The following is a 10,829-nucleotide window of genomic DNA, read 5'->3' as shown; positions in this document are numbered from 1 at the left end:
ACAGCTACGTGAAGAGTTGTTTATTTACCACTTTGGGAATTATTCTACAGACTACTATCTTTATAAAAAAGAAGGGGTGACATCTATAACACAGATGAATATTTGTAAAATTTTTATGCACTGGCAATGATGGCGATTTTGAAGTAGAAATTGGTTAAATATAATTAAACAGTGAATAAATTTATTACAAAAGAATTTTTACCCATTATATATATTTGTTGAACTATAATGTGAAATTTGTTCCACTTCTCTATATACACATTAGCACAAGCACATCCCCCCAAAAAAAACTGCAATTAAAATACAATTTTAGACCAATACTCTTTCTTACACTACTGAAGTTCCCAACTTACCAATTATAACACACTATCAACAGTGCTTTGTATTAATAGATTTTAAGAACTGGTTAGCATTAAGAATTATTTTCATTCATTCTATTCTTTTCCATTTTATGAATTTATATACAATATATTTTAGAAGTTGATTTTTTAAATTATTACATACTACATAATATTTGGGAAAAGATGAATATATTTCATATTCACTCCTTTTTAGTAACCTCATTTTCTACTTAATGCATATTTCATTACAATCTTCAGAAAGTAAACATACATTTGTGTTTAGGATTTTAAGTATGAAACCTGGTGTGTTATCCTTCACAATGTTAATGCATATCTCATTAATTATTGATAAAATGGAGTTGGAAAACATTACAACAGAAGCAGTGATTTGGTTTTTAATTTAATTTTATAATTTTATTAATGTCAAAGATGGGAATTTAAATCTTATCTTCAGGTTAATCTTTCATAAGAATGGGCATATTGCATTCATATTACAAAATTTTTTTAAATTCTGCGTGATACTATGAACTAATTTTACACATCTAGCTAATTACTAAAATATTTGTGGCATATTCATGTAATCTTCTCCTTTAAACAAGTAAACTATTCTATAAAAATATGATTTATTTACAATGGTCGGTTTTATTATCAACTTATTTACATAAGTTCCAAAAGTGTACATTACACATTACATGTTTTAACAATGAATGGTATTCAAATCTGCATGAAGGAGTTAATATAAAAATTCAGCCCCCCCCCCCGGGGAAGACTAGACTGGTACTGAATTTGAATAAAACTCTCAATCTTGAGGATAATCTGACAAAGTCTCTCTTCCTCAGCAATGGCTTCCGAGGAAGAGGGATCTATGTCACATCAACCTCGAAATCAACACTTTTATTCAAAATTTACACCAGCCCAGAGTTTTTTTTACTTAATTTTATTTTTTAAACAGGCATGTTTCTCTTCTAAGTTATCCTTTACTTTAACATGTCATGTTAAATCTAACTCTGATTTATGTACTAATTTTACTAAATTTTAACTTCTGTAATAGACTTATTAATGCATCTATTTTTAGCACATGAAATATTTTGATTACTTCAAGATCTAAAACAAATTGATGCAGTCACCTTTAATAAATAAATCTTTTAAACCATAATAAGTATAATTCAATATTAATTGCAGCTTTCCATTTCAAGTTATTTTGTAACTTGAAATAACTAAATAAACATAATAGCAAAAAATACTTATTTTAATTTGCTGAAGTAGTAATATTATGTATTAATTTTGGCTAGAGAAAAAAAATCATCTTTTGTATAGTAACTAAAACCAGATGAATGCAAAATCTGCAAATCCTCCTTGCACAGGTGAACTACCTAGTCACATTTTGCAGATGCAAGAAATGAGAATTTTCTTATGCATTTTAGATAATCAAAATTCCCCTGCTTATTTCAAAACATATTGATAATGAAGACAGATTGATCATTTTTGAGAAATCGGCTAAGTTCTAAATTGACATACAAAATCTACGCAATTATGCTTGGGAGAGTAAGTGGTTAAAATACAACAAATTCCATAACTAGATAAGAAGTAATAAAATCTTTCCCCTTTTCCAAAATTTTCCTAATCTTCTTCCTTTTCCAAATATTTTAAATAAAAATGCTAAAACTCGTCAATTTAACAGTAAACAATCTATAATTAAAAACCACAAGTAACGAACAAAAACAATTTATTATAAAGCTCATTCATATACATAACAAATTACATACACCATGATTTGATATGATCATCAACATTATTCATCACAACTAAAAATAATAATAATAAATCAACAGAGTAGAGCTGTTCCTTTATGGAAAATATTGAGCAGAACACAAAGTAGGAAGCTCAACAATTTAGGAAAGCAATATTTACAGTTAAACATACCATTTGTACATGAATAAAAATTTGACACCCTGCATCCATGGCACCTTCAATATGTAGATTACCGCAAAAGTAAATTCAATATTTACACTTATTTTACAACATGGAATAACATGAATTTTTTTAAAAAAAAGGGGGCAGTGCACAGCTTACTTAACAATAAACCTAGATACTTCAAAATCTGTCATGATGATGACTCTTTTTTTAGAGAAACATTACTATTTGAAACTGCAGGCAAAGCATAATTCTGTCCTTGTATTCCCACACCCAGTTTAGAGCATTGTATTTGCAACTGTTTTATTAAAGTCTGCCGCTTAGAGATAGACTTTTTTATGGTTTTGAAATGATCAATTGACTTAGACCATAATTTTAAATTAGATATTCTAACTTTTTCAGCCGCATGCAATTGCTCCTTTAAGTGCTGTACAGTTAATTTTGACTTCATGTAAGCAGATTTTTTCGTAGTGACTTCTTTTACAACTTTACCTAATTGTTGCTGCTCCTTCTCAAGATTAGTTTTAGCAATACTCAGTTTTTTTTCCAATAATTTTAAATCATCTAGAGGGGAATGAGCTTTAATTTTCTTGAATGGAATCTGTTCTGATGGTACACCTATTTTTTCTTTTTCCGCAAGAATTTTCATTAGAGCATTATATTCCTCCTGTTGGGCTTTCGACAGACAAGAAACTGCTTTATTTATTTTATCTCCACTGTTACACTTATTTTCATCTGAATTATGTCTTGCATCAGAAATCAAAGCTTCAAGGCTAGCAACTGCAGAATTCATTTGCAAAGGACCTTTTTGATTCATATCTTCATCTTCTTGATCAGATTCTTCTGAAGATGAATCATTATTTAAAGTAATTATAAGTCTTTCCCGAGGAATATTTTCTTTTGCTTTAGACAATACTGTTTTATGCAAGTCAAATGCTTTTAAATGTTTTGTGTAATTTTTAGTTTCTGGCACAGTTTCTAAAGAATTTGGAGCTTGGGGTGAAAAATTTATATTTGGTGTAGTTACAGGACTTTTTGCCTCAGAATTCTCTGAAAGTACATTATGAATTTCTTCCCTCTCTCTTTTACCTGAATTACATGATTTCATATTAGCAATTAACTCAGCTCTTAATAATTCTACTTCAAAATCATTATCTAACTGACTAGGTGATACACCAGACTTATCCAATGAATGTGGTATTATATTAGGAGAAGAGCTTTCACTTTTTACATTATAAAATTCATTATGGATAGAAGGTTTAGTGTCAATAACAAATAATTGATCATCAACAGGGTTTTTACTTTCTACATAAAAAAACTCAGTGTGCAAAGGAGCTGTATCAATACCAAATAGCTGATCATCTACATCATCATTTAAATCTTGATTTTCATCAACATCCATATCAACTATTTCATAATTATCAGTTTCTTGGTCATGAGAATACATACCAGAATTTTTTACACTGTCTGAAGGAGATGCATCAACACTATTTTCTACAAATTCATCAAGCGCAGCTCTTCTCACACTGGCAAGAGCAATTCTCCTTAGCTCATCTTCATCTTCACTTTCTTCATTCAATTGCTTTGTGGTGGAATCTGGTAGGTTTTCAGATATACTCTTATTTTGAATGTAAAGACTGCCTTCTAATTCCGAATCAAAAGCAGTAAGTTGGTTTTCATTGCTTACATTTTTCAGACTATCATTAAGAGTCCTTAAACCAGCTTGAACTTTCATGTAATCAGATATTAATTTTGGAAATTTACTTTCTAAGGGGCCATAATTATTTGCTACTGATGTTTGGGGTTTTGATATTTTACGTGGTGGACTTGTATAATTTTTGAAAGCACTTTTCTTTCTAGAAGCCAAATCATAATTATCATTTCTTAATTCTGTTTCTGCATCTGATGGAACTAAAAGTTTACTTTTTGATGCAATCTTATTAAGAAGATATTTACGTAACTTTCCCAAGCGCTTAGGGCACGTTTTATGATGTTTTTTACGCGGATTTCTTTGCTTTAAGGAAACGCCTTTTAGTTTTTTGTGTTTTTCTTCATGATGATGAGAAACATGCTTACATGTTTTTTTATGTTTAATTGTTACACTTTTATTTTCATGCAAGACATATCGGCGAGGTAAAACTTTGTCTTTGGTTTCTGGGTAAACTTCATCAGCAATTTCACCTTCCTCCAGTTCATCATCCATGGTTTTATTCTGATTCATTAAAATTTTTTTTAGTTAATACAAAGAGTAAAATTTTAAAATGTTAACGAAAAACTCAGCATTATGCAAAAATAAATAAGATTTTATAATGTTATCAATAAATTAAAATTACAGCCTACATACAGCTTAACAAAACCCTCTTGATTATCAGCAGACTTCCAGGTATAGCCTAAAAAACCTGAAATAAAATAAATGATGTATCAATTTATATCCAAAGAATGCAATGAAAATCTTAGGACCAATAACCTCAAATGCCATAGCTAAAACTAAAACAACCAAAGTTTATCAAATATAAATCACAATTTTAAATGTCATGAATGAAGACTTTTAACCAATTTCAAAAATCAGTCACTTCAAAACTAGAAATGCATAAACAATGCAAAATTTAATGTCACATGTATTTATTACAAGTATCATAATGTGAATTATATATATATTAAATAAATTTATATTATTCAGGAAGTCTTTAATAAACAAAGATAAATTAAAATGGGAAATTAATGCAATATCTGTAAAAATTGTTAAAAGCCTATAGCCAAATTATTGTTGTTGATGAGTAAAAGCTAAAATGCGATCAAAATGAATAAGGTATGAAAATGTTTCTGTCAACTAAACAAATTCAAATTTTATACATAGAGTATATAAATTTTTAACCCAAACTTGAAAGTTTCAAAATTGCTGCTAGAATACGGATCTTAAATTAAATCTTTCCCTTAATCCTTTTTCATTAATTATTCAAGATGATAATTCAAATAAAGATATAACTTTTTTTCCCCCTATTTTATGTAATTACTTACATAAATTTGCATTCTCACGATAAACACGACTTCTTTGTATGGCCTATTACGCATACACGCATACTTTTTACTGCACTTCATTTAAACTTATTTCCTCGAATTATTTTAACTTTATTAACCAATCTCAAAAATTGCAAATTTTAAAATTAAAAATTGATTTTTTTGTTTGGGAGTCAGATTTTTGATAATTTTATTTTTTCACAACCAGTATAAAACTTTTCCAAATATAAGTACAGCTATAAAGTTACAGGACAGCTATAAAAGTTAGATTTAATTATTTGATCACAGTTAAATTAAAAAAAAAAAAAAAAAATTGACACTGCCAAAACATGAATATTTTCATCATTCAAGGGCACATGGAACACAAAAAGGTTAACATTTTCAAATTTTCAATTACAGTCTTAAAAAATAAACCAGACACAGATAGTTCCATAAATATATAATTTGTATAGGTTTGGGATATAAAATATGGACCTAAAATTTGGCATTTAAGAATGTAAACAAACAGTGCGACACACCATCGTGTAAGAGACATAAGTTTTTCACTTTTTTCAGCATTCCTGCTCGCTGAAAACAAATCTTTTTTTTTTTTTAGCCTATGGTTTATTCCCTTTATATTGTCAATCCACCGTAATATAAACACAAACCTAGATGACATGGTAAATTCTATATGGGCAATATAGTACTATCACAAACTTTTAAATGTGTTCTATGAATCCGGAAATGTGGTGTGGCTACAATAAAGATTTAAAAAGATGAAGTGTATACAGAAGCATTAAAAGAAAGGCAGAAACAGTCACAAATACTCCCTATCAGAAACTATCCTTTCTGCTGTTAAAAATGCTTTCCATTCTCTGTCTGATAGAAAACCTTTGTGGAACACATGGTAGACCTCAGAATTCAAATGAGAGCTTTAATCGTGATTAAGACACAATAACACACCGATCAAATACTAATTAAGAAGTCAAACAGCAAAAATCAGCGTTATATTTTCAAATTTTCAGAGGACTAGTTTTGATGGTTTTACTGAACCACCATCCTCAGCTGCAAAAACATTTTCGGTAAAACCATCGAAACTAGTCCTATGAAAATTTGAAAATATAACGCTGATTTTTGTTGTTTGACTTCTGAATTAGTTTTAATCATGGTTTAACAGAACGCTTACCAAAACTGTTTTTGTCTCAATAGTTATTTTGAAAGTACAAATTTAGATGCTGTAATTAGTTTTAACGTTGGGGCTCACAACCACCCAAAAGTTCCAAAGCATTGAACTGAGCCATAATATGAAACATTCATTGCAAAAAATTTGTGAGGTTCAAGTTCGAAAGGCACCCTAATGTTTCCAAAAACTCTATAAATCAGCCAGAGCAAAGAGTAAAATGATAAAACGGAGAAAAATTGATATGACAAAATGATTATGTTGTTAGAAGATATGATGAAAAATAACAAAACAAATTATTATGGTGCTGGAAGGTTTTTAAAACAGTACATCTAAAATTCCATTTAAGGTAGAGTGCTTATACTTTTCCAAACTGTGCAACTAACTTGTTTCTTCTTTTTAAAAAAAACCTAACATCACAGATCTGAGTGGGAAAATTTTTGAAAATAATAAAAAATATATTCTTAAAATTTTTGGGAACTTCCAAGTTTTTAGTAAAATATATTTTTTTAAATGAAACTGAAAACTGTTTATTATTTTCAAATAGTATATTTTCTGCTACTATACTAAATTTTAAGGTGATAAACTCAAGTTTTTCAGATACGTGTACCGAACAGACATATTGCTAAAAAAATTTCATATAGCTATATTAAAAGTTAATAAGTTCTACAAACTAATTAATTTCTTTTTATTTATATACGAGCTGAAATGTATACATTTACTGTGGAATGAAAATTCTGTTATATCTGTATTTTAAAATAAATTATGTGTTGTGGAATTCTTCGGGGGGGGGGGGAACTTCATTTCTCCTGTTGAGATGTTCCATGTACCCTCAAAACACTTCTGTAACTAGAAGTATATAACTATGACCAATGATTGTGAAAATAAATATTAAAAGACTTTTAAGCTGTGCAAGGGGTCGGGTATACATACATACATATTTTATATACAGTACAGCCTTTAAGTCTCTAATTCAGACGTCCATAAACTGGAATGATCTATAATCTGGACCTCAAAGCTACAAACTTTCTGCACATGCGTAGCGTTTACGCATGTGCGTTTAATGTATAACGGACGGTATAAGCTAGGCTAAAATTATCTATTTTAGTTAATGTTGCATGCGTTGTTCCTTAATCTTCTAATCGGATCCAGCTTATTTTTTGCAGACTGTTAGAGCAATTTTATAAAAAGTAAGATTGAATTTTCGATCATGTCAAAAAGAGTTTCCGATTCTGGAGCTGCTAAAGGACCTACAAAGCGAAAGCATGTTTCGATGTCCATCAAACAAAAAGTGGAATTGCTTCAAAAAATGCATAAAGGCATGAAGAAAGTGACAGAGAAGTTAGTGAAAACGAAAAATTTTGATTGCCATGTTAGTCGGTATTCTCGGCACAGCAACTAGAGGATTTGAACAGCAGAACTTTGTAACTGAACAAGAAATTATCTCTGTTTATAGAATTAAAAAGAAAGTATTAGCACATAAAACGAAGCAACTTAAACAACTTACATTGAAAGAAATGTTTAATAAAGTGAACAAATAAATATTAAGAATTTTTTTTTTTTTTGTGTGTGCGTGTGTAAATTTTGATACCCTTTAGATCATAATTGCTCTTTATTTCATAAATTACGGTTTTATATTTTTAATTTCATAATTTCTGCATGCCATCATACCAGATTTAAATTGATGATCTATAATCCGGAAAAACTCCTAATCCAGAATTGGCGAAGTCCCGATGAGCCTGGATTAAAGACTTTGTACTGTATATACTTTTGTAATGCTGATTGCAATGGATTAAAGACTTTGTACTGTATATACTTTTGTAGTGCTGATTGCAATAAAAAATGGACGTGCGCAATTAGATGTTATAACAGTCCTATATACAAAATTTCAATGTTCTACAGTTAATCATTTTTGAGTTATGCCAGATACATAGATACATATATACAGATGTCACAAAAAAATCCACTTTTCAAAAAAGGTCTCTTATTTTGTCTGCACATGCAGACATCACACACAAATATCATCCACATAGATTCAGGAATGGTCTAAATGGATATTTCTATTGAAATACGATAGTCGAAATTTTCCGCTATTGCAATATTTCCTTTACTTCATACAAGGAAGTAAAATTGCTTAAAATAAGATTATTAATTGAATATTTATTTAAAATATTAATTTTAAATTTATTTGAACATATTTTAAATAAACTGAAGTATGATAATAAAATTGTGTAATATCACTAGTAGACTAGTAGTATCAAAATAGTGCAGTAATACATATACAGTCAAAAGTCGTTAATTCGGACACCCATAATCCGGAATGATCTATAATCCGGACCTCAAAGCTAAAAACTTTCTGCGCATGCGCCGCATTGTCGCATGCGCATAGGCGTTTAAGCATGTGCCTAAGACCTTTACGCCTGCGCATTTGCGTGTGCACAAGCGCAGAATACGTTTTCGCTGCGCGTTTAATGTATAACGGACGGTATAAGCTAAAATTATCTTAAGTTTCTATTTCAGTTAATGTTGATGATTGCGTTGTTCCTTAATCTTCGAATGATCCGGCTTATTATTTTTTGCAGACTGTAAGAGCAATTTTTATAAAAGTAAGCTTGAACTTTCGATTATGTCAAATAGAATTTCCGATGCTGGAGCTCCCAAAGGATCTACAAAAACGAAAGTATGTTTCGATGTCCATCAAACAAAAAGTGGAATTGCTCCAAAAAATGGATAAAGGCATATCCTTTGTTTATCTAACCGTTCCGAAATCTGTTTATCAATTTCACACTGCTCTGCTCGCGGGGGGGGGGGGAGACGTGGCGGTGCGCAATGAACTGGAAGTTGATCTGTCAACACTATCGTTATCTTCGGGGCAGATGTTTTTATTTTATTCGGCTCATAATTCCTTATTAAATGTAGTATTTCATCTCGATGTACTTCATCTTTGATATGATTTAAATCAAATTCCTCGTCATTATAAATATCACGAATACAAATCAAATAGTTTTCTGGTTGCAATTTTCTAATTTCAGCTATGCATAATGTATGCTTTACGCATGCGCGCGTTAAAAGAAATGTTTAATAAAGTAAACAAATAAATATTAAGCTTTTTTTTTTGTAAATTTTGATACCCTTTAGATCATAATTGCTCATTATTTTATAAATTATGGTTTCATATTTTTAATTTTATAATTTCTGCATGCCATTTTACCAGATTTAAACTGATGATCTATAATCCGGAAAAATCGATAACCCGGAATCACCGAAGTCCCGACGAGTCCGGATTAAAGACTTTTGACTGTATTTATATATACATTTCACATCATAAATTAAAATTTGGTTTATATAACGCCTACATATATACGTCATTTGTGAATTATTCCTAGACAGATGTATAAAAGGGGCTTCACTGTATAAATTTCTGATACATTAGTAAACTTACTGAATACAACACAGAAATGCTTAAAAAGAAGGTAATATTTTAATTTCAGAAGATACTTTTGTTCTAATGACCCTCGCCCGATTCCATACATAACTAGTAAGCTTTAACAGTGAACAAAAATAAATCTTCCAGTTTAGAGAAAGCCAATATTTGACACATTTCTAACACTTCAGCACTCTATGGCCCAGCAAACCTGCACTCGTAGAAACTTAATTCAATTGTAGACCATGCTGGAGTAATGACTCAATTTTGTTTATCACAAGAAAATGCAGACTATTGATCATAAAGCTCTAAGTTTTTAACAAAACTAAAAGGCAATATATATAGTTTGCTAGTGTAAGATATTAATAAATATACAGAAAGAAATGATTATAAAATGATTTATGTATTTATTTCACTTGATAGAAAAAGTAAAGTCCAAAACATAAAACCATCCATAACAGTTAATGTCATGGAATGCAACATTACAAAGTTTGAAAAAAGAAGCAGTACACTAATTTCTTTGAAAAAAGAAACAGTACACTAATTTTGACATTTATAACACATCTGGATTTTGAGTTCTTTACTTTTACCATTAGTCACCATTTTTTACAAACAATCAAGACGATAAAGAAGTATGAGCCATAGTTTCTATGTTTAGGAAAATATATGATTTTGAATTCCCTGCCCCCCCCCAAAAAATAATTTTGTGCTCTTTAGAAACATTCAAATCTAAATGAGACAATGTTGCCTGTACAGTAAAAAGTACAAGATAGAGATTTTAGATCATTCATTTAAATCTAGTACAATAACACACAGAAATTATAAAATTAAAAATATGAAATAGTTATCTGTTAAATAATGGAACATGCTCATGTCATAAAAAGGTCCTTAAGGGAACTAAAATTTATCCATCCCCCAAAAAACACTCAATGTTTATTAAACATTATTATAACGTGTTTATTAATGTTTTATT

The 10,829-nt window shown here is 29.7% G+C and overlaps 1 protein-coding gene across 7 annotated transcripts in view; it reads right to left on the bottom strand.

The window, feature by feature from the left end:
* Positions 1-2,050: 2,050 nt before the first annotated feature.
* The window catches only part of LOC118184259 (uncharacterized), a 31,718-nt gene continuing 22,939 nt past the window's right edge, over positions 2,051-10,829 (bottom strand). For 4 of the 7 annotated variants that reach the window (XM_035353903.2, XM_035353901.2, XM_035353900.2 and 1 more), the window contains one exon: positions 2,051-4,654. In XM_035353903.2, the coding sequence (XP_035209794.1) occupies positions 2,446-4,476 (2,031 nt within the window). In that variant the 5' untranslated portion in view covers positions 4,477-4,654 and the 3' untranslated portion in view covers positions 2,051-2,445. The remainder of the gene's footprint in view (positions 4,655-10,829) is intronic. The other 3 variants (XM_085823352.1, XM_035353905.2, XM_035353906.2) reach the window with 1 other exon arrangement.

This window comes from Stegodyphus dumicola, chromosome 9 (assembly GCF_044657685.1).
Source record: "Stegodyphus dumicola isolate Sdum_Otavi_A_Nest chromosome 9, ASM4465768v1".
Taxonomy (NCBI): domain Eukaryota; kingdom Metazoa; phylum Arthropoda; class Arachnida; order Araneae; family Eresidae; genus Stegodyphus; species Stegodyphus dumicola.
This window is presented reverse-complemented; position numbering and strand designations above follow the sequence as displayed.